Source organism: Plectropomus leopardus, chromosome 1 (assembly GCF_008729295.1).
Source record: "Plectropomus leopardus isolate mb chromosome 1, YSFRI_Pleo_2.0, whole genome shotgun sequence".
NCBI classification, from domain to species: domain Eukaryota; kingdom Metazoa; phylum Chordata; class Actinopteri; order Perciformes; family Serranidae; genus Plectropomus; species Plectropomus leopardus.
The window spans coordinates 30,326,835-30,350,782 of NC_056463.1; the positions used below are offsets into that span (position 1 = coordinate 30,326,835).

General features: G+C 42.7%; 1 protein-coding gene across 7 annotated transcripts in view; it reads left to right on the forward strand.

Moving 5' to 3' along the window:
* Window positions 1–21,750, forward strand: part of chd9 (chromodomain helicase DNA binding protein 9) — an 81,031-nt gene extending 59,281 nt beyond the window's left edge. For 2 of the 7 annotated variants that reach the window (XM_042481379.1, XM_042481753.1), the window contains 23 exons: window positions 1,100–1,295; window positions 1,625–1,807; window positions 2,891–3,076; window positions 3,295–3,405; window positions 3,560–3,759; window positions 4,069–4,268; window positions 4,818–4,977; window positions 7,818–7,907; window positions 8,624–8,727; window positions 9,108–9,225; window positions 9,335–9,392; window positions 9,554–9,602; window positions 9,817–10,060; window positions 10,170–10,375; window positions 11,248–12,123; window positions 12,299–12,468; window positions 12,657–12,887; window positions 13,840–14,017; window positions 15,188–15,336; window positions 15,511–15,741; window positions 15,953–16,102; window positions 16,670–16,774; window positions 17,836–21,750. In XM_042481379.1, the coding sequence (XP_042337313.1) occupies window positions 1,100–1,295; window positions 1,625–1,807; window positions 2,891–3,076; window positions 3,295–3,405; window positions 3,560–3,759; window positions 4,069–4,268; window positions 4,818–4,977; window positions 7,818–7,907; window positions 8,624–8,727; window positions 9,108–9,225; window positions 9,335–9,392; window positions 9,554–9,602; window positions 9,817–10,060; window positions 10,170–10,375; window positions 11,248–12,123; window positions 12,299–12,468; window positions 12,657–12,887; window positions 13,840–14,017; window positions 15,188–15,336; window positions 15,511–15,741; window positions 15,953–16,102; window positions 16,670–16,774; window positions 17,836–18,816 (5,176 nt within the window). In that variant the 3' untranslated portion in view covers window positions 18,817–21,750. The remainder of the gene's footprint in view (window positions 1–1,099; window positions 1,296–1,624; window positions 1,808–2,890; window positions 3,077–3,294; window positions 3,406–3,559; window positions 3,760–4,068; window positions 4,269–4,817; window positions 4,978–7,817; window positions 7,908–8,623; window positions 8,728–9,107; window positions 9,226–9,334; window positions 9,393–9,553; window positions 9,603–9,816; window positions 10,061–10,169; window positions 10,376–11,247; window positions 12,124–12,298; window positions 12,469–12,656; window positions 12,888–13,839; window positions 14,018–15,187; window positions 15,337–15,510; window positions 15,742–15,952; window positions 16,103–16,669; window positions 16,775–17,835) is intronic. The other 5 variants (XM_042481442.1, XM_042481636.1, XM_042481692.1 and 2 more) reach the window with 5 other exon arrangements.
* The last annotated feature ends 2,198 nt before the right edge of the window (window positions 21,751–23,948 follow it).

Genomic DNA, 23,948 nt, shown 5'->3' on the forward strand with positions numbered 1-23,948 from the left:
ACCGGCCTTGAGGGTTATAGTTCAATGGTTTTTAAGGAATTTGATAATTACAGATAAGATTTTGGCTTTGTCTTTTTATTCTTACATCTTTGTCTCCCTACTCTCTCTCTCTCAAACTCAAATTCAAAACACCTTTCTTGGCATAAATGTTTGTTCCATTGTTGCCAAAGCAAAATAGCAGATTATTAAGTTATGACATACATTACAGAAATATATTTTAGACACACATTATATACATAATGTTTTAGTTACAAAGAAACATTTAGTGTAGCGCTTGTTTCTCTTTGTTTATGACAGTATTCCACATATTTTGTAGCAAAACTGCACACTGACCTTCCTCCCCACATAGATAAGGTAGTTTCTGAAGATTTGGCAAATGGATAAACCCAGGATATATGTCGTTCATTTTTTCCAAAGAAATGTTCTCTTAAATCGTTGTATTTGTCAGTGTATTAGGAAGTGAGATTCAGTCTCAGGCAAGATATCTCTCTCTCTCTCTCTCTCTCTCTCTCTCTCTCTCTCTGTCTCTCTCCCTCTCCCTCTCTCTCTCTCTCTCTCTCTCTCTTTCTCTCTTTCTTTCTCTCTGTCTCTGTCTGTCTTTCGTCTGGCTTCCCACCAGTAGCTGGAGCAAACCCTAAACCACTGTAAACATGTGAGGTGCTGCGCAACACAGACCTCAGACAGGGTTCAGCAGAAGGTTACAGAAGCCCTCAGGGCTCCACTACTTTAGACAAGCTTGAGTTTCTGTGGGGTTCTCCTGACTGGAAGTGGATTTCCCTGGGGAGGGCACAGGTCAGAGTGTGGGAGGGGATGAGAATGGACACAAGGATGAAAGAGCATAATCACTGCTTGTAGAAACCATTTTATCTATCTATCCAAGATACAGTTTTACAGATAAGTGTAGAAGTGAAGCAAAATAAAAGCAGGTTTTGGAGCATATTTAAAGCCCTAGTCCATACAGTAAGTGCTAAGGCGGAGGTAGATCAGGTTAAAAATTGTTATATAAAGGTAAATTTTCTAAATATTTTGCAGAATAAGCCATGTATACAATGAGTTATTGCAATACGCATGCATCATGGGTTATTTTTTTGTGTTTGAGGTACTTGTATGAGCGAATAGATGGACGTGTACGTGGGAACCTGCGGCAGGCAGCTATCGACCGCTTCAGTAAGCCCGAATCAGAACGATTCGTTTTCCTTCTGTGCACAAGAGCGGGTGGCCTTGGAATCAACCTCACAGCAGCAGACACCTGCATCATCTTTGACTCAGACTGGAACCCACAGAACGACCTGCAGGTAAGACACAAACACACACAGAGACGCACTTAGCAGGAGGTACAACATACTGCAGTAGATTTGTGCCATAAATGTGCAGGCAGTAGAGACTTTTGGCACTCTGGTAGTTATCTCTTGTCTGATGTCTGTTCATATAAACACCTGCCAACAAGACTCATCACAAAGAAAAGTTCTCTACACTGTGTTCACTCAGAAAGCTGGGAGAATTTTATTCTAATTAAAAGATGCCATTGATTAAGTGACATTTGGGTCAATCTAAAGATAACAACACAAAAGCTCATATTTGTATGTGTAGCGCATTTTAATCTATTTGTCTCTGCCCTTCACAGGCCCAGGCTCGCTGCCACCGGATCGGTCAGAACAAGGCAGTGAAGGTGTACCGTCTGATCACCAGGAACTCATACGAGCGAGAAATGTTTGATCGCGCCAGCCTCAAGCTGGGCCTGGACAAAGCAGTGTTGCAGAGCATGAGTGGACGAGATAACAGCCTGGGAGGAGGCACCGGGGGAGGGGTAAATTTGAGAATTGTCCAAATGTTCTGGAATAGAAATGGGGAATTAAATTGTTTAGTCATGTAAATTATGTTGAGTTAATTTTCAAATAGAGGTGTTTGTTTTCAGACAGTGTGTGTGATAAAATACCATCCATTTCACAAGTTGACCTTGGCTTACACATTGCATTTTTCAGTTCAACCATCTCATCATAAAATTATTACACAAATGAGCAGAGAATGGAAAAAGCCTGGTGTGGCACTGTGCTAATCAGGGAGCAGTGATCACACCATTTTTTGTGACAAAACTCGACACTGTGTCACCCATCCATCCTAAAAAAGGGGAGAAATTTGGAACTTGATTCTAGCAAAGTATCATATCATTTACAGACATGTTTCTTACGCTCACTAAGTCAGACTTTTCTGTTGTCATCTTGTGAGAATGAGTGCAGTTATAAAAAATAAAAGACAAAAGATTTCTGCCAATTGTCTCTCCAACAATAACAGAAGTCAACAGTTTCTGATATCAGTCCTGAATGACATCAGAGGAACAGATGGCAGACAACAAGATGCCAAGTGAAGAAAAAGAACTGTTCACAAACCATAAAACTTGGAGCTCACTCTTGAAATTTCCACTTCAAGTGTAACCAATCCTATTAGACTCTAATCTTGTTGTGAGGGAGTGTGTCAACAGTGTGTGAAGTGTGTAGGTGGATGTTTTGCTGCAGTTGGTGTCCTCTGAGAATTATCAGAAGTATAAGGTGGTTGAGCTATTAGCAGGTCTCCACATCTGGTTTGACTGAGCGTATTTGCATAAACATAAACATCTGCTGGGGTTAGATACAGGCCTGCTGATGTTATGATTTTAATAATTCAACATGAGTGTGTTTGACTGTGTGTTGTTACTAACATGATTTTTGTTGTTGAGAGAATTAAAAGGTTTTATAGTTTTTTACGTTTGTGTTTTGCACTTGTAGTCTTATGTTCCATTTTGCAGCTCATATCCATTTCAGATTTAGTTTGGCCTTAATTATTTATCTGCATCATTTGTATGTACAATAGTCTCTTGACCCTAACTGTCTATCTCCTTCTCCTTCACTCTTAGGCAGTGCAGCAGCAGCTGTCTAAGAAGGAGATTGAAGATCTGCTGCGACGTGGTGCATATGGGGCCATCATGGATGAGGAGGATGAAGGGGCCAAATTTTGTGAGGAGGACATCGATCAGATTCTCCAGCGCAGGACGAAGACCATCACCATCGAGTCTGAAGGACGAGGATCCACTTTTGCTAAGGTGAATAAAATAGATAAATACAGCTGCTCTAACACAAGTGATGTAAATTGGAATGTTATCAACTGTTTTAACCTAGTCCTCAACATGTAATTTTAGACAGAAAATACAATGTACTCTAAAAAATATACAGCTCACTGCAAAACCTGGAGCAGCTAATGATGTACCATTCAGTGAATTGTAAATGTGATGTTTGACATAGTTCTCATGTCTATTTTCAGGCCAGTTTTGTGGCGTCCGGAAACCGCACAGACATCTCTCTGGATGACCCCAATTTCTGGGACAAATGGGCCAAAAAGGCTGACATTGATATGGAGATGGTCAACGGCAGAGTATGTACTTCACTACAAATAATACAATATACAGAAAGTAATTCTAAATGTTATGGCTGGACATCCAATAGTGTTGTTTTCCTCCTGTATCTGTGTTGTAGACATGGTAAGCCTTTTGCTCAAATTTTGTTCCCCTTCCATTTCCCCGCTACAGAACAGCTTGGTGATCGACACTCCTCGTGTCAGAAAGCAGACGAGGCCATTCAGTGCCACAAAGGATGAGTTGGCAGAGCTTTCAGAGGGCAACAGCGACAGTGATGACACCAAACCCAAGCTCAGGCGAAACCATGACCGCCTCAACAGCTATGGACGCACGGAGTGCTTCAGAGTAGAGAAAAACCTGCTTGTTTATGGGTAAGATGTTTATCCATTAAGTCATAGCAACTGTGTAGATCCTGACCATAGATAGGGACTGAACCAGAATGTTTAAACAGAAACAGAAACCTAAGCAAAAGAAAGATAAATCTAGCTTTTGTTTCATCCCAATATCCCCTACTGTGTAACTAATGTCAGTTATATAGAAATAAACGAGGCTGTCATCACTGAAAAATAGAGCCATATATAGATGTCAAGTTTCACAATAAAAATGTCTTCCAAGTAGACTTGACAAGTGACACTTTAATATTCTTCTTTAATATTTGGCTTTTCCATTTTGTGGTTCAGGTGGGGTCGTTGGAAGGATATTCTCAACCATGGGCGTTTTAAGAAGCAGCTGACTGAAAGGGATGTGGAGTCCATCTGCAGGGCCCTGCTGTCTTACTGTCTGGTCCATTACCGTGGAGATGACAAAATTAAAAGCTTCATGTGGGACCTGATCGCCCCAACTGAGGATGGACGCACCAAGGAGCTGCAGAATCACCTGGGTGAGTCTCAGACCTCCAGCCTACATTTAACTGGCCCTATCTGAACAGATAATGGCACCTGGAGAGGTTAGACGAGTTGGGATTTAGGAAACTATTTAAAGTTCCCATACTGCACTCTCAAACAAGCGGCAATCTTTTTGGCTAAAAAAAGGAAAGCAATGTCCAAAGTGCTTCAAACTGCAGTTCCCCTAACAGCCACTTGAGGCTGGCTCCAAGAGCAAGTCAATCCCCACAGACAACCATGTTAAAATGCCTAACTTTACAGCAGAAATAAACATGTTTACAGCCTGGTGCAAAGAACAGTTTTGGTCTCTATAGCTAGTTTCCCAGTTTATGACAACTGCATGGGTGTCGAATGTTTAATTTAAATGGCCCTTTTAAATTTTATCAAGGCTTGAAGTTCTGTCAGCGCCACCTTCTTGTCCCAAATGCAGTCAATTTTGGTTCCAAAAATTAATGATTGCAACAGCCAAAATGGCTAACTTGACGTCACGGTGGCAAGGTTCATTATTTTTAGTCTATGACTCTCAACCTCTCTTTTTCCTCCAGGTTTGTCAGCTCCAGTCCCTAGGGGCAGAAAGGGCAAGAAGATGAAGACTCAGTCTAGCTCTTTTGACATCCACAAAGCAGAGTGGCTGAGGAAACACAACCCAGAGCACATGCTTCAGGATGACGGCTACAAGAAACACCTCAAACACCACTGCAACAAGTAGGTGTTCCCCCAGATAAATATTCTTGATTATCTAAAATAATATTATTGGATGAAAGAGGCAGTCGTAATATCCTATATTCACACATTTAACTTGCTTATAGTGAACATGGTGACTAATAGTCCATGGTTGGTTGGTTTTATCTCTTGTGGGTTGAGAGTGTGCTTTTGTGTCTGTGTTTAAACCTTTATGCTGTTATAGCAACTGGCAGGCGGTCATTATTCTCCTCTAGCACCGATTGTATCAGTTTATATTTAATAGAATGAAGCCTAAGTATTTGAAAATACAATTTGCACGTGGCTCAAATTCTAACTGAGGCACCTCCAAGCCACAGTAATTAGGAGGCACTAAAACATCTATTTGAGCCGACAGTCGACTGATTCATTAACGGATGTGCATCACATTGAGACCAGCTGACTGATATGATTCTTAATGAGACTTCAGCCCAGCTAATGGCCGTCATAGATCTCTGTTATTTACAGACAGGGGGAAAGATGGCTGCTATCAAAACATGGGCCGCTGAGATATAAAGCCAAATAGATGGCTGCTTTCTTTTTAAAAGGGGGGCTTGTGTCTGTAGGGCTTTGGACGCAGAGCGCTGTGGCTTCCATAGAAAGTTCTCCATTGTTTGCCGGTCCAGTTGTGCTGAATCCAGGGATTGTCTGATATGTGACACGCCAGGCAAATGGGGACACACAGTCAGCAGGGTTTGCTGACTTCTGCTTTTTCACTCCGAGGACCTGGAATGTGACTGGTGGGGGTGGGTCGGGGGTTCACGGGCTTCCTTAACAGGGCCGTAAATTTAGGACTCCTACACAGACAGGGAAACTTTAAGAAGTAGCGGGAGATGATTCTGACAGTTTCCAAAAGTCTTGATAAGTGATAAAGACCATCATGCAAGAAAATCTGACCACTGTGGGTCATCATGTTGTGTGAATTTCTTGATCCTTGAGCAGTTTGTGTGTGCTTTTTGTTTTGAGGCACATAAAACTGTCACGATGTTTGTGTGTTTTGAGTCAGAATTGCACGTGTGACTCAGTATCTCCCCGTCGCGCAGGTTTTTTTGATGGATTGTTTTCTCTGAACAAACCATGAGGGATTCTTTTCATGCCACTCATGTCATGCATACTTGGCTTATTTGCTTCTGAGAGACTGTGCCGAGTTTCTCTGCAGCCACATTGAGTGAACCACATCACACACACACACACACACACACACACACACACATCGCCGCACACTGACTAACAAAGGCTTGAGAGTAGAGTGATGAAGGGCTGTGCTGACAGGCAGAGGAAGCAGCAGCTGCTCTTGGGCGGGTCCAGTCACACAGGAGGATGGAGGGTGGAGGAGGAAAAAGGGAGGAAGTTCAAGACTTTGATTTACCAGAGCTACAAGTCCAGACTGGTCACTGCAGGCATCCATCACTCTGACAGACAGACAGACCTGAGGGCTCTGCAGTTTTTTCTAGTCCTGTCAGTGAATCAGGGAAGGATTTGAGGCTCATTTATAACAATATTTAGCTGAATTACAGCATGAAAAATGATGGAATGCCTGACATGCTATATTTCAGCACTGCAGTCCACAACTCTTTCAGTGCTTTTGAAAGAGGAGCAGCAGTGTAGAGAAGCCTTGGCAGAAGAAGAAGCCACATGTTTACATAATATCATAGCTAAGTCAAGAAGTAGACTGTGTCAGCTTATCTAGAGAGATTGTTCACTTGCCTCTTGCTTTTTTTTTTTGGAACTTTTAAACATCAGTAGTCTTGCAACAGGTGCTAGACAAGTGTGCACCATGCTACTAATAGTGAGGATTATCAGATGAATTTTGAGGTACTTGGCAAATGGTTCATTTTCCTTTTCTAATTTGTTTTGAACAAGTTGTGTTTGAATAGGGTTGTTTTAGGGGCTTTGTTCAGAAAAGACAGGTTTGTCAGTTTGGATGTTTCCTTAATTTCCCTGCTCATTTGGCTATGTCATTGGAGAATTGTGTATCCTCTGAGATGTAACCATTCTGTAAAGAGTAATTGTAGGACAGCTAATAACTCCACAGTAATAGCAATACCCCACAGAGTCTTTTGCTCTCATGCCAGAAATCCTTAAAACCTCCATGCTGCATTTTTTTTTGAACACCAAGCATTACACGAAAAATGATTTTGTGTTGAGACAAAATGATTACACAGAGCGCCTTTCTACATTAAGCAAAATCTCAAGGCATGCCAGACGTTACAGCCTGGCACACCAGCGCACCACAGTTCCCACCACTTCACCGTGTCTTTGCTCAAAGCCTGCTGGCTGCGATGTCTGATCATGCATCACAGAGCTAATGTCTCCCCTGTGAGTCAGCCTCTCGCTACCTTGTCAGCCTCGACTTCCCAGCCTTCATCTACTGCCAGAGCACGACCACATGACGACTGGAGAGAGACTGTTGTCTGTTCATTCAGTCCTTGGAGCCTGGCTGTGGAGCTGCCTGTGACTCCTTGTGTGGTCTATACACTAATGTCGACTTCAGACTATGATTTCCCACATTAATTGATTAGTGTGTATACCTTCCCTGTGAAAGGCCTGTACAGCTAATGATTTATAGCTGTACACACACACAGACAATCCCAGAATGCAGGCGTACATATTACACATAAATTAATTTGAGTGTATGCTGATTGTGTGATATGACAGGATGAAGACTACTCTGTCATTTTAGAATTACAGCTGAATTGTCACACATTTGACTCATTTGCATTGTGTTCAACAGGTTGCTGGGCGCGTGTGTGTGTTGGTTCTGCTCGCTCAGCGTTTGTGCATGGTCAGGGCTTTGTTGTGACCACTGGGTTTTCTCTGTGCAGGGTGCTGCTCAGGGTCAGAATGCTCTACTACCTGAAACAGGAGGTGATAGGAAGCCAGGCCCAGAGTGTGTTAGACGGCGCAGACTCCAGGTGAGACCTTACTTTACCTTACATATACTTCCTGCAATATGTTTCACGATTGTCAGCTTTTCAATCTACAACTTTGACTGTATCAGATTTTTGCAACACAAGCATATGACAGTAAATGGTACCTAACAGTCTGCCAAGTGTGGTTGTAGAATTCCTCACCTGCTTAGATAAAATGAGCCAGATTGATGATATACACAGAAGGTCAGATGGACTTAGAAGCTTCAGTACAACACGGCACACTCAGCAGAGTTATTCTTTGACAACAGCAGAGTTTCCATATCAAGGTGAATCAGCTGCCTCAGATTTTCTTACTTGAGTGGCGAGTATGGCCATCAGCATATGGCATCAACCTGTTGAAGGAAGAAACAACTGATCAGCCAAAAGAGTAAGAAGGTTGCAGAGCTCCACCTGCTGGTGAAAGATAGACTGTTGTATTTCTGTTCTCAATTTTAAAGTGCTGTTGAAAATGGTTTATCAAATCGCTGTTAACAAGGAAATCACCAAAGAAAGTTAAAGGAGGCTTTTGTTATTTCACAATTCTCATTTTGCCATTTCACAATAAAAGCCCTTCATGGGGAGCAGTGTGTTGGGCCTCTTGAGTTAAAAGTATTTGCAAATTAATGCAAATGGGAGTAGAGTAAAAAAAGGAACTAAATGAATTAAATCAGTGAAGGCTTCCCTGCATAATATCCATCAAATGTCCTCCTCCTCTTTAGTGAGATAAAGATCTGGGTGCCAGACCCGGACCATTCAGAGCTTCCTGCCTTGTGGTGGGATGCCATCGCTGACAAGTGTCTGCTCTTGGGTGTCTTTAAGCATGGTAAGAAACCTCAGCTCTTTCTTTGACTTGTTTACTTGGATTAGGATTATCCGATAAGAAACTTGAGCTCTAGAGTCGAAATTAAGCTCAACTAGTCTCTACTTTACTCTTTAAAGCATCTGTGGTCATTTTACGGAAGGGGGAAAAGTCCATACCTAACATGAAAGTTATTACCAACAGCTCAGCACTGAAAGTTCTCCTAAGACTCTTTGTTTAAAAAAAAAGTTGGCTTCACTATTTTCAGTGTCTGTTTTCCACTCATACCAGGTGATTGTGGGAAATCATTCAGCTTGCGTATGTTGCCTGCTCCCTATCTAACAGTTTCCATGCATTACCCTTAGCTAACTTTGGCACTTGCTTATCCTCCTGTGCACTCGCAGGTTATGAGAAGTACAACACTGTGCGTGCAGACCCAACCCTGTGCTTCCTAGAGCGTGTGGGACGACCGGATGAGAAAGCCATTGCTGCTGAACAGAGAGGCAATGATTTCATGGATGGGTCGGTACAAACGTTATGTGGCCTTGCTTTAAGTTTTGACGTTTTTAAATGGTGTGTCAGCTTGGTAGTCAACTGCAAAATGACACAAACTTCATCTGTGTGTGTGTAGGGATGTTGATGATCCAGAGTACAAGCCTGCTCCAGCCCTGCTGAAGGACGACATGGAGGTAAGGACATGTGTGCTGATCTGACTGTTTTAGGAAATGATCCCCTCTGTATTTGAGCACATTTGTGACTAATAATAAAATCCATCACAGTCTGGTACCTTAGGATTCCTGGTTACAGTATGTGTTGTCCTGCCATAAACACACTCTGTCTTCTCATGCAGGATGACGCCTCCTCTCCTGGAGACTTAGTTGTCACTGACAGTGCTGGAGGTGAGTTTTAAAACGCTTGTAATCCACAGTGGATTATCAGTACGGTGATGATTATAAATGCAGGCTACCCACAAGCGGCAGAAATCTGGAAAAGTTGTGAAAATTAGTTAAGATGAAAATGGCACAACATGCCTCCTACAAAAAACCAAACACTGATATAATGGCACTCATATTTTGTGGATTTTAACACACTTTGTGTATTATTCTGATCCAGATGCTGTTCCAGTGACAGGTGAAACTTCCTACTGGCCCTCACCCTCAGTGCTAACAGCCAGGCTGAGGCGACTGATCACAGCCTCTCAGCGCTACACCAAGAGCCGGCAGATCCTCCAGATCCACCAGACTCAGACTCAGTCTCCATCGACCATGATACTGTCTGCTCCACTCTGTCCACTGCCCCCGACACTCAACGACACCCTCAACCCCAAGATGGTTGCAAAAATTGAACGTCAGCAAAGGTCAGAACACAAAAGAGGCCAATGTATTTTGGAGATTTTGATCAGTGAGAAAGAATTTCAGTTATTGTTGGAAATTTTTACTACAGGGTGTATTTTTCACTTCCCTTAGATGGACCAGGCGAGAAGAGGCTGACTTCTACCGCGTTGTCTCCACTTTTGGTGTTGTTTTCGACCCAAACCTCGGCCGGTTCGACTGGACCAAGTTCAGGGCCATGGCTCGGCTGCACAAGAAGACAGACGAGAGTCTGCAGAAATACCTGTGTGCTTTTACCGCCATGTGCCGTAGGGTGTGTCGCCTGCCACCAAAAGAGGGAGGTCAGAAGTTTACTTGCTTATTCCCATGTATAAACACACACACACACACACACACACACACACACACACACAGAGTGAAGAAGGCATGACAGTCACAAGATCATATCAACACTTTGTTATTTTTAGTCACCCAATATGCATACAAAGTGTGGCAGTGTGTTATACCCTGAGATCCCAATAAGAAATTATTCTTACCCAGTTGCATCTTTAATCTTTTTTTGGTAACAAATGAACTACTTATTTTAAATGTTAGATAAGTAGGGATATTGTGTCATATATTTGTCTAGAAATAGCTGGTGTCTATGCCATATTAGCATGAGGATGTTTTGGGTTTTTTAAAGATTATTTTTGGGGGCATTTTTCCCTTAATTGACAGGATAGCGTAAGATGGACAGGAAAGGTGGGAGAGAGAAGGGGGAATGACATGCAGCAAAGGGCCATAGGCCGGACTCAAACCCAGGATGCTGCAGAAGCCTCAGCCATATGGGGCGTACACTGTACCACTTGAGCTAGAGGTCGCCCAATCATGAGGATGTAATTATTGTTTAATTTGCCATGCCCTGATGTGACATATACACTTTTCTTAAGATGATGTCAGTAACATGGTTTCAGCTCACTGTAACATTTATTATGCTTACACCTGGCTATAAATGGTTTTATTCTGGAGAAAGAGGTCGGTAGCACCTAAATAAACACGCTGGCTCAGCAGTACTGAGGTAGAGGGGCTGATAAGGTTAATCATTAGTGGAAAGACAAACAGTGTCATGTTTAAACTTCAGACACAAACAGGTCTTTTGGGTTGTGCCTGTGAAGCAGCTTTTATTTCCTCTTATGCTCTCTCTCTCACACCTGCTTCTCCGTCTTTGTTCCAGACTCGGCGGTGGACCCGTCTCTGAACATCCAGCCCATCACAGAGGAGCGAGCGTCTCGTACGTTGTACAGAGTAGAGTTGCTTCGCCAGGTGCGGGAACAAGTCCTTCGCCATCAGTTACTCTATGAGCGCCTGCCGCTGTGCCAGATGAGCGCTGACTTACCTGTCTGGTGGGAGGCTGGTACCCATGACCGTGACCTGCTAATTGGAGCTGCAAAGCACGGTGTCAGCCGCACTGATTATCACATTTTGAGAGACCCTGAGCTCAGCTTCATGGCTGCCCAGCGCAACTACAGCCAGACAAAAGCTACGCAGCAGCAATCACGCACATCCACCCCACTTCTACACCCTCAGTGCCAGGCCACCAGCTCATTGCTGACAGGCTCTCCGCTGCCTCCACCTGCCCAAAGAGATGCAGAGCACAGTGGGGTTATACCCAAAGTGGAGCCAGCCTCTGAGGGGGAGGAGAGCCGGGAGAAGCAGGCGGAGAGCTGGAGCCCTCCTCGAGCACCAGCTACTCCCACAGGTCTGGAGGAGAAGCCGGTGTGTGAGACAAAAGACAGTGAGAGGCAGATGGTGGCGGCACGAACCAAACCGCTCACACCAAACTCCTCTGAGAGGAAACCTAAAAAGGCCAGCAAGAGGGGCCGCAGGGAGGCCAGGCGTGGCTCAGACTCCGACTCAGATGGCTCCTCCTCAAGCTCCTCATCACGTTCCTCTTCCTCCTCCTCCTCATCTTCTTCTTCCTCGTCACATTCCGGGTCCAGCTCTTCTTCCTCTTCATCGTCTTGTTCCTCTGGCTCTTCATCATCATCGTCCTCCTCTTCATCTTCTTCTGATGACAGTGACAGTGAGGGAGAGGAAGGGAAAAAGAAAGGTGAGTACCTTAAACCCAAAATGTTTCTACAGTGTATGTGTCAAAAAATTTATTTTGTGCAGAGCAAACACATTTTCATCGAATTACCAGCCAGCTAGATTGTTTTACATTAAAAATACTTTAAGGGTTTAGGTGTGTTTCTAATGTCTGTGTCTGTGTTCTGCAACATTCGTAGTAGCTGCAGCAACAAGTGTAAAGGGCTTTGATGAGGACAGTGTGGCGTCTCTGAGCACTACACAGGATGAAACGCAAGACACACATGCTGCCGAGAACGGCATCACCAACAACTCCTCACATCCTTTTCAGGGAGGAGGGTATATGCTCGCTGCATCCTACTGGCCAAAGGTGAACCACTGTACATGTGTGCAACTAAGTCACTGTTACTGGTACAAAACAGCATCATGTCTTACTCAGCTTCAACTCAGCTTCAACTCAAGTATGCAGCTCAGATTGAAAACTTGCAACATAGTTGTATGGAAAAGGGAAAAGAAACTGATACAGGAGTATGCTGATGGTCTGTGCTGTTTATTTAGGATCGTGTTATCATCAACCGCCTGGACAGCATCTGCCAGGCAGTGCTAAAGGGCAAGTGGCCTGGAACACGTCGCGTCTACGAGCCTGGAGGCGCAGTGGCCTCCTTCTACACCACCAAACTGCTGGACAACGCCAACAGCCTGTGCGAGGACCCCTCTGCCTCACCACAGGGGTCAAAGGTGACCAAGCATGTTGCAGAAAACAAGGAGTTCTCAGTAAAACTCAACGATGTATGTTGATTTCTCCCTTCCTCCCCACATCCTCCTCCTCCTTCGCTTCGCCCTAATCGTAGGACTCTACCACTTCCGCTGCCATGACCGGTGCTAGCTGCCGTGTTCAGCATGTTTCTCTGGTTTTCTTCCTTCTTTCCTTTGGGTATGATTAGTGGTTTTGACTGCCTGGCAGGAGGAGAGATTAATTTAATAGCAGCCTTCCTCTCTTTTCCCACACACTCAATTTGAATTGGGCTCTGAGGCTGTGATTACATGAGCACAAATCACTCAGTCATGAGAATATAATAAGGTTCAGTTTGAAGCCTCTCTAGACTGAAGGGGTCTTGCTTCTAATCTGATTGAAATGGAGACTTAGGCTGTGGGTGTTCTCTAATATGCTTCTAGGCAATGTGGCTATTAACTTGGCAGGCCTCTGACTTGCTTCCATTTATTCATCGCTTTTGTGTTGCTTGTTGATAAGGATCTTTTCCCAAATTGTATGGTTTTTACCATTGCAGACACCTGCTGTGTGTTACCTTTAAAATTGTCATATGCTGACAGCAGCTATCTCTTTGGCATGGCTTCCCACTACAGTTCAAACAATGAATAGCCTTTACCCACTGCCCTACTAGCCACCACCCTCTGTGTGTCCATGTGTCCCAATACTACTAACAAGAAAATACCTGAAAAATATTTGCTTTTATTGTAAGAAATCCTTATGAGATGATAATTAATTACATAAAGTAATATTCACCATCCCTATAACGAAATCGCATCAGAGATATGAAAAAAACTTAACAAATTTACTTCATGATCCTTAAATCACTTGATAGGTAAAACTGGAGGCACAGAAAGCTCCCAAAAGAAAAAGAGCTAAAGTTTCTCCTTGTTGATAGCTTTGTATGTTTTGCTTGTGGCTACAAATTTTCCAAGACATATCCAACACCTTTGTTTGTCTGTGTGTGCACAGCAGGAGGGAGGTCTGAAGTTGACCTTCCAGAAACAAGGTCTACCTCTGAAGAGGCCCCTGGAGTCGGAGGAGGGCCCCCAGGCCCAGCAGCAGTACCTGGCCCGTCTTCATGAGTTGCAAAGCGCCTCAGACACAGGCCTGGCTGACATCACCAAGCCTCAGTGCAGCTTCCAGACTGGTACGTTCATTTGACATACTGCAAATACCATTAGACTTGTGCATGCAGACAGCCAAATTAACAAAGAATTGACTGTGGTGGCAGAGAGCACAATGAATTGCACATCATTTTCGGACACTGTCTTCCCGATTTCAAGCTCTGATTAGCAAAAGATGTTGCACTATTGATATTTCAGCACAAACATGCTCATGAAGTTTGGCAGCTTGGTGCTATTTGCCCTTTTTTGCATATGATTGTAATTACACAGCAAAGTATTAATAAATGTTGCCTTTGCACCAAGAACACAGTAGGTAGATCAATGGCAGAGAGAAAGAATGATTGCCATTTTCAGATCATGGGCCCTTGATCTTGTCCGACAAAGTGGAGCGCCACTCCTCCAGACTTAAGGCAAGGAAATTAAACGTGGCCAAGAGAAACCGTATTTGGTATTGTCAGTAATGTCAGTAATGTTGATGTTTTCAAACACACTCCTTAAGACGGTAAAAGATGACCGGCTGGTTTGCGCTTTGGTTATCACCAACTCTCAGAAGACACTAGTATTGCACTGTAACTGTGTGTGTCTATCAGCGCTGATCTTTGTTAATTGGACTGTTTTTGCAATAAGGCTCAATTGCACAGAAAGGGGGCAATTTAGAACCAATTATATGCATATTACCTCATCTAAATATGTGCCGATAGCACAGGAGCACTGAGACACTATTTGCTTTGCTGTGCATTTAGGGGTGCATTTTACCCCTTTCAGGTGCTTTGAGCATCATAAGGTTTCTTTTTGTCTTATTTGTGCAGGTTTAGTGGCTGCAAAAGCTGCACAATCCTAATGTGAATTCATCCTAGAATTTTGTTGATGAGCCATCTTGTTATCCTGGTACACCACTAGATGGCAGCAAAGTATAGTTTTGGTGACTTGGATAACAGCATGGTCACTTTCCGTCTTCTGTAGCGCCACTGACTTTGTTTACACAGATATTTAGTTAGTAAAAAATGTGTCTTCAGTCAGAAATATATCATCCGAACATGTCATGAAATACAGTAACTAGAGGTCAAAATCCTGAATAGCTAAATTAATCTGAAAAGCGAATGTGGCAGACATTTTAAGACCATTTCCAGATAACCATTTCACTTTAAATCAGGCAACAGTAGTTCACAGCTAACAAGCTACTTCTTCTGCAGTGCCTTCAGCTCTTGCTGGTCAGATGAGGCTGAACGGAGTACTGGATGGCCAACCAGTGGTGAAGAAGCGGAGGGGAAGGAGGAAGAATGTGGAGGGGATGGACCTACTCTTCATGAACAGGAGTAGAGTCCCTGCTGTTCCTGATCAGGTAAGCAGCTATCTTAGGAGCTCATGTGACGTATATGTAATGTATAAGACAGCTTAGTGATTCAAATTTAATGCCAAGTTTTGTACAGATTACAATGTATGAATAGGTGTGCTATATTTGTTGAACTGATGTGTAAATAATGTCAAACACTGTTTTGTGCTAATGCATCTCCAGGTGCCTCCAGGGTGGGGTGGTATTGGCCAGGTGGGCATAGCTGCTGCCCCTGTGGCAGGCTACAGCCAGAGCTCCAGTCAGGTCCCTGCAGACACTGACACCAGGGTTCCTGTAATCAACCTCAAAGATGGCACCCGGCTTGCAGGAGACGACGCTCCCAGGAGGAAAGATCTAGAACAGTGGTTAACAGAGCACCCTGGCTTTGTGGCTGATACAGGAGCCTTTATCCCTGTGAGTCCATGTTTTTCTATCATGCACAAGGTATCTGTGGTGTTACAAGAGAGTTGTATGCAGTTGTATGTTTCAGACATATGTGAAAAATGCTGAGATTAGTGGAATAAATATACTCTACAGAACATTACTGTTACATAAGTTCACTTACCCAAATTAGCTTGTGCAGAAAAGTTGCTCAACATGACTATTTTCCCCTTTTCATGCACAGGGGGTAAATAAGATGCAAATGCAGTTCCACTTCCAGGACGGCCGGCCCAAGCAGAAGAGGCACCGCTGCAGGAATCCCAACAAGATTGATGTCAACAGCCTGACCGGAGAGGAAAGGGTCCAGATAATCAACAGGAGAAACGCTCGCAAGGTCAGTTTGTATGTGGTTTTGTAGGGGAAAAATGGCTTAAAACATAGCAATTCTAATTATCCCCACAAATTATGACATTGATGGCCAATAATTCATCTTTCAAAAACTGGGTTGTCACTCAAAATGATTATGTTGGACATTCCCTTACTTTTACATTGTCCAAATGTTGGACATTTCTTACTATAATAAAAATGAGATATTACTACTAAATGACATGCTATAGTATGATGTTTTTCATGGTGTTTTGGACAATATGGTATAGTTCGACTTTTTTTATGCTATTTTAGACGACGTGATATAGTATGACTTTTTTAAGCTGTTTTGGACGACATGCTATAGTATGATTTTTTTATGCCATTTTGGACAACATCCTATATGATGTTTTTATGGTATCTGGACTATTTGGAGGCAATTTTGATAGTACCAAGTAGTACTACCAAAATTGTAAAGTCAGCAATATTGCAATGATTACCAAATTGACAGACTTCATTTCTGCAGCTGAGATGATAACATGTTTTCTAAATATAAAATATATGTCTTACCTGTTGTGCATGTTTTATCTTGTAGGTTGGTGGAGCTTTTGCTCCTCCTCTCAAGGATTTATGCAGGTTTCTTCAGGAAAACCCAGAGTACGGAGTCCCACCTGAATGGGCTGATGTTGTCAAACAGTCGGTGAGTCACAATCACAGATAAACACATTTATTAGATCAAAACTACTGTCACAACATCATCACAGCAAGAACAGTGTTAATATACACTTTGTTTGCTACATCTAGCCAAAAGAAATGCAGTTAAATATAACAATGCAGCAACAAAAAGGTCATAACCTATTTTAGAAAGGTGTTGATTCCACTTTACATAAAAGAAGTTTAAACAGTGTTAAAACTAACTTGCAGATGTTTCCCATTTCTTACTGGGGCGTGGGCTACACAACTATTTGAGCATTATACAGAGACAGAGAGAAATCATGAAGCCGTTAAGTGTTATTGTATAATTCTCTTTTTTGTCAGTGAAGTCTATGAACTGAGTGAGTGACAGCTCACTCTATGAACGGATCCAATGCCCGTTGAATGTGAATGGGCAGGTCTGAGTTATGTGGTGTAGGCCTGCTAAATGTCTGTTTTGTCACGCTGTCTCACTGTCCCACAATTTTCTAGCCTACAACTATTAAGTAGAGTAATAAATCTTTAGTGATGCACTAATGATTTACTTCATAAATTAACCCTCACCTCAAACAAACAAGTGTCTGCACACACACGCAGCAAACATGAGAGATCAGTGTTGGAGCGCTGGACAAAGACGAGCGCAGCTGCAGGCAGAGTGCTCCAGAGTGGGTTGCCAGGTACCACAAAACAAATGAAACATTATGTGTAAAGGAGATTAAACTTTCCTCTGGTCTAATCTGGCAACAAATAAACAACACAGATGCACGCCTGTATGATTTGTGCAAAAAATTATCGAGTAATTAGTTGAAAAATTGACCAATCAGGGGAACAGAAGGAGAAAGAGTTAAAATATCAGGAGAATCTGTGAAAATCAGGAGTGTTGGTACGTATGGGCAGGGCTGTTGTATTTAACTACATTAGTTTTAGCTAGGTGTACCCATTTAAATCATTAATGTGCAAGTGTTTGCTCTGTTATTATTACGTTTACATTTCTAATGTCAAATCCTCTTCAGCTGTGTTGTGTAAAACCGCTTACCCTGCAAATGTATCCTTCACCTTTTTTTCAAGGGTTACCTCCCAGAGAGCATGTTTGACAGGATCCTGACAGGACCCATCGTCCCTGAGGAGGTGAGCCGGCGTGGACGTCGACCTAAGAATCCTCTGGCGAAGGCAGCAGCGGCGGCGGCGGCAGCAGCGGCAGCACCCAACCCAGCAGCCTCCCTAGGTCTGAACCCCCTGCTGACCAACGGCCTCCTCTCTGGAATGGACCTGAGCAGCCTGCAGGCCTTCCAGCAAAACCTCCAGAGCTTACAGTCCCTGCAGCTCACCGCGGGCCTGATGGGGCTGCCGTCCGATGCTAGCAACCTGGCTGCAAGTAATTTAGCTGCCATGTTTCCCATGATGCTGTCTGGTATGGCTGGATTGCCAAACCTGCTTGGCATGAGCAGCCTGATCGGAAAACCCGCTCAGGAGGGCACAGGAGGCTCTGAGGAGAAGACAAAGGGAACTTCCAGTGGTGCAACAGGAGAGCCGTCTGCCTCTAAAGCCCCCTCTCAAACCTCAGACACCAAAGGAGAAAGGACAGAGGGCTCGAACACAACTCCTTCCTCTACTTCCAGCTCCGCTTCCTCTGCCACCGCCCCACAAAGTGCTTCAGCTGCCTCTGCAGCCTCCAGTCACCCACTGTCTCTTAACCCCTTGTTACTCTCCAGTATGCTTTACCCAGGGATGCTTCTCACTCCAGGCCTTAACCTTCCTGTGTCTGCCACACAGCCGCAGAGCTCAAACAGTGACCCCACAGCTCCTCCTGCTCATCCTCCTCCGCCCGCAGTCTCCCAGTCATCGTCCCAGGAGATAGAGCACCTGGCGGCAGAGGGGGGCGGAGAGGAGGATGACGAGGCATTAGAAGATGAGGAAGAAGAAGAGGAGGAGGAGGACTCAGCAGAACAAAAGGAGAACAGTGGTCCTGAAGGTTCGGGGAAAGCTGAGTCGTCTTCTTCGGAGTCTGGGAGCTCTTCTTCATCAGACGATTCAGACTCCAGTGATTAGGACTGATCCTATGAATATATAATTATAAATTTATTTATGTATCGCCTAGAAATGTATACATATATTCACATATATATGGATTTTCCAGCACTTATGTTGCGATTTCTTTACATGTAAATAGAAGAACTGACTAAAATGTTGTGTAATAAAGACTACAAAAACCTTAAAAAAAACAGGAAAAACTGACTTAAAAAGAAACTGAAATAAAATTTCAGTGTTTGTTCACAAGGTACAGTCTTGTTTTGAGACATTTTGCATGTCAGACTTTAGTAGATTTCTGAACTCTGTGAACTTGTTCCACAATTATGTACAATTGCAACAAAAAAAACGGCATTATTGTAATTATGTCAGGATTTAATTTTATTAAAAAAGTGAAACTACATCAACATGCTCGTTGAGCTGTACTATTAATATATTTTGATTGTTTGGGGGTCGGGGGAATGACACTTGACAAACACTTTGGTTTCTCTTGTAAATAGTCGGTACTTTTACAGGTTCGTTGACACTTATGCTTTGCAGATCATACGTTGGATTTGTCAGCAATAACTTGGGCAGCTAATGAATGTCACTGAAGCTGTAGATTCTCTGTCTGCCATGTTCCACCCCAGTGCACAACTCACACAGCCTCACCTGTCACTGACCTTCATATCACGTTCAGTTCATTTCTGCTTTAGTTCGCACCGTTTTCTTGGAAACCGAATTACCTGAAGCTCCCTCTTAAGTATCGCCTCGATTTTGGAGGGAATGTGTGGAAGTATTATTTTTATCAATCAAACACACTTTAAAATGGATCATAGTTAAATTATCTGCTGTGATTTTTTTTTTTAACATTTATATCGAATTTTAGAAAGTCCTTATTTTCACCATCACCTTACAAACATGTCACAACATGTCCAAGGCGCACTTTAGCTACTCACTGTAGACATACACGTTCACTTGCACATCTGTTGATTCTGACTACAGTGTCACAGTCTAATAAGCTCCTTCAGCTGTGAGGGACAGAAAACAACCTTTTACTGTGTGCCAAAACGGCCCTCTGAGGTCCTGGCTTAGTTTTGTGGTCTCTGTATGGGAGAATAATTCAGGATTATTATTATTATTATTATTATTACAACCCCGGCATATTTGACTGCATCTTACCTCAACTGTGCTAGATGGATTGGCTTCACTGTGCAGATGTACATGTGCATGGGTGTGTTAGTCTGCTGTCCACATACATAATGTCCTTGTTTCTGCAGGAATGTGTGTCAGAGGCCATTTGTTTTTTCACTGAGAGCTTGCCAATGTGCTGTTTTCTTTGGCTGGACTCCTCTTACCTGCTATCTCCTGCCTCCATAACTTTCCACTCTGAATGTTGTGTGTTGCGGAAGGGGCCTTGCAAAGCAATGACCAGTAGAAAACTACTATTTCAAATGTTTTTGACCTTCAAGCATCTCAGTAGAAATTTGGAGGAACTGACCATTGGATTCCATGTTGCATGACCACCTGTCTACCAAAGTCTTACAGAACAAACACGAAAGCACGAAGCACAAAATAGTTCATATAATCACTAAGATTGTAGTATTTGTCACCGTCTTTGAGTATTACATTTAACAGTGCCAGACAGGTTAGCTTCAGGAAGGGCTAAATAATAGCAATCTGTGTTGCTGGGAGTTTGCAGCTTGGTTGTGCGTTTGTCTCGACTGTCCCGCTGATGAATGGAGCTTTGGCTAGCTGTAGAAGTGCCCTTATCCTGTACCTCACGCTCTCATCCAACTTCTGTCTGACAAACTAACCACCCAAATTTGTGCTCCATGCTTGTGCATTTTGTCCGTCATTCCCTGCACACGTTCAGCTGTAACCAGGATACACGTAAACACTGGAGTTCACTCAAGTACCTTTTGTAATTTTTCTCTGGCACAACAGTGCTCATTCTAGGACTGCTGTTACACAGTGGACTGTTAGATATATGTTTCTAAATTATTTCTGAGGTGAGGCTTTTGTTTAGACTGGCTACAACAGAGCCCCACTGGATTAACTCAGTCTGTTGAAGTATTGCTGTAGCATCGTTCTGTAGTGGGTGAAACCACGAGCAGCCCCGCGGTCTGAACACAAAGACTGAAGACACGTTTTGATTTCTAATGTTGCTTTAAAGTGATTTCCTTGTATGCCTGTTATATATAGACCTTGTCATGGGTTTTGCTTGCAATGCAATCGCATTTTTTTTAATATTATTACTAACAGTACAGTATTTTTCTATGTCTGAGCAATGAACTTAAACATGCCACTGACATTTTGTATTTCTGCACCTCTGCTCTCTTTAGTGCCCTTATGCAAACACCCAGCCATCGCTACTTCTGCTGTAGGTGATTAACAACTTTTGCTACTTTTTGTTGCCCCACAGCGATGGGTTGATGCATTGATGACTGTGCTGAGCCTCTTTAGGACACAAATGGGAAAAAAAGGTAAACATAAGATTTTTGCTTTCATTTTGCTTGTCTTTTCATTTTTTTTTTCTGGGTTGTACTGTACAAGGACTCCCAGAGCACTGCTAGTGCTCAAGAGGCAGTGTTGAATCTGCGTTAAACACAAGTAAAACAATGACCAATATGCAAGAGGAATGACAAAACACACTACTGCTGTACAGGGAGGTTTTCTTTTTGTTTTCATACATGTAATCACTGAGATGATAAAACTAGCATTGGTTTTGTATTTCTGATTTCAAGCTTGATAATATCCTAAATGTCACCCTGGTCAGATTTTGTCTTTTTTTTTTTCATTGGACAGTTGTAATATTTGCAAGTTGTGGTCTGTGTAGTCAAAATAATTCTTTATGTAGTGCAGGACAACGCGTCTTAAAAGTCATTTGTAATTTATTGGATTACTTTCTATGAAGTTCTATAGAGGAAATTGAGGTTTAATTATTTTTATTAAACATATTCTTCTGACTATCAATTAAGTGTGCCTTTGCCTGTTGCTTTGTCTAGGGGCCTTATTCAAGAAATCATCAGCATTTGGAACTTAATGACACCTGTCCTCCTCACTTGTGTACACCATCCTGCTCCAATTTGTTTTCCACACTGACACTAAGTCTCTCCACTCTAGAGTGAGAGCCAGCGTTCAGGCCAGTGAGAGAAGGCACGGAAAAGTATTTTTTCGTGAGCGTGGATAACATCACTTTTTAAGCTTTTCTAGGCACTGTCCAGTGACAGAAACTAAACTTTACTTGCTTAATTAGGTAACTGAATCCTGATATGGCATTTCCCGCTCTACTTTTTCGAGCTGAAATGGTGAACTTTTTTAATCAAATTGCTAGAGTTACTAATCAGAAAACTGGTTATTAATATTAACATCAGTATACTAAGACAGCACATGAGGGCCATTGTAACAATACAGGAAACAAATACAGGTCCAGGAGAAGTTGTATATATACCAGAAAAAATTCAATAAATATGCTTGTAAGATTTCGTGCTTATTTAACCTGTCTACTAATATACACAAATCTGTGCATCAATTAGCCCTTTTCATTAATAATCGTGTGTACTATTGATAGGAGATCTAGTAATGGCAACCAGTCGTGCTTTGGGCTAGGAATTGATTTCTACGTAGATGCTGCCAACCTTCTTTTCACATTATGTTGGTAGGTTTTATAATTATCATAATATACTGCTGTTTGGCCAAAGGTTTATCAAACATTTTCTTAATTATTTTATCTAACACCACATGCCTAAAAATACAGTGCTTTGGTTGGACATCATTGTATATAGAACACTGTTTCTCAAATGGGTGGACGTGAACCCCTGGGAGTACTTGGAGGTACTTTAGGGGATACATGGAGGTACTTAAAAAAAAAGTATTTAAAAAATAGCAGTCATGCATAACTCCTAAAAAATACTTCAACTATAAAAGGTTCAGTAAAAATATAAATGTAAGCTCATACACTGAATTTTATAATCAATATTCAATTTCAAAATCCTTAAGACAAAAAACCCACACTCTCCCCAAACCAGGATCGTTTGACGCAACCTGTCAATTGCCATCACCTGTCAATCAATCACTAGTTGCCGTCAAGACACATACAATGGAGTCATGGTTGAAGCGTAGCGGCAGTGCTGCTGAAAACAGGGAGACACAAGAGACGAAGGAAAAACCAGAACCGACGAAATACCGTCAGTATGCAGACACTTCACAGTATACCATGTCGAAAAATGGCTGAAAACGAAATGTTATAACTTGTAGAGACACGTCAAAATATACCATGTTGAAAAAAAAGGCCCAAGATGTCATAATATAGCATGTTGAAAAAATGGCTGAAAACAACTTAGTATAGTATGCCAAAAACATCATAATGTAGCATGCCTGAAAAAATGGTTGACATAGTATAGAGTGTCGAAAAATCTCACATTTTGACATGTCAAAAAATGACTGAAAACCACATATTATTGCTTGTAGAGACACCTCATAGTTTAGCATGTCAAAAAAAAGGCCAAAAATGTTATAAAGTAGAGTGTCATGATTCACATCATGCAGCCCCTCCTTCTCCTCTGTGTGTTGTCTGTTGATCCCTGTCTCATCCTCATGTTTCTCTCCCCTGTCTGTGTTCTGTGTGTGTGTGTGTCTGTGTGTGTGTGTGTGTGTGTGTGTGTGTTTGTGTGTGTGAGTAAGTGGGCGTGGCTATTCTGTTGCAGGCAGTACCAGGTGCAACTCATTCCCACAATCAAGACCTGTCCTTTAAAGATTCTGGTTTTCCATCCACTCATCACCAGATCTTTCCGTCAACCAGTATATCCTGGCTTTTCTCGTGTACCTGTGTTTGCTGCCTGCTTGCCTGCCTGTTGCTCCAGCCTGTTGCTCCAGCCTGTACTGCGCTTGTGCTTGCTACGTTGCCTGCCTGTCTGTATTCCTACCTGACTATCACCTGTTCCTACCATTAGTCCCTCATCACTAGGACACGCTCTTTGTTGAGAACCAACCGCATGGTGACGTGGGTCCGCCATTCCACGTGGCTGAAGACCAAAGAGACATTGAGCATTTGCCACTGTTGGATTCTGGGACAACTCATCAACCTTAACTCATTCATCACTGTGTCAAAATAAATATTGACTTTAATCTGCCTCTTGTGATCTGTGACATGCTTTTGAGTCCAGGCCCTG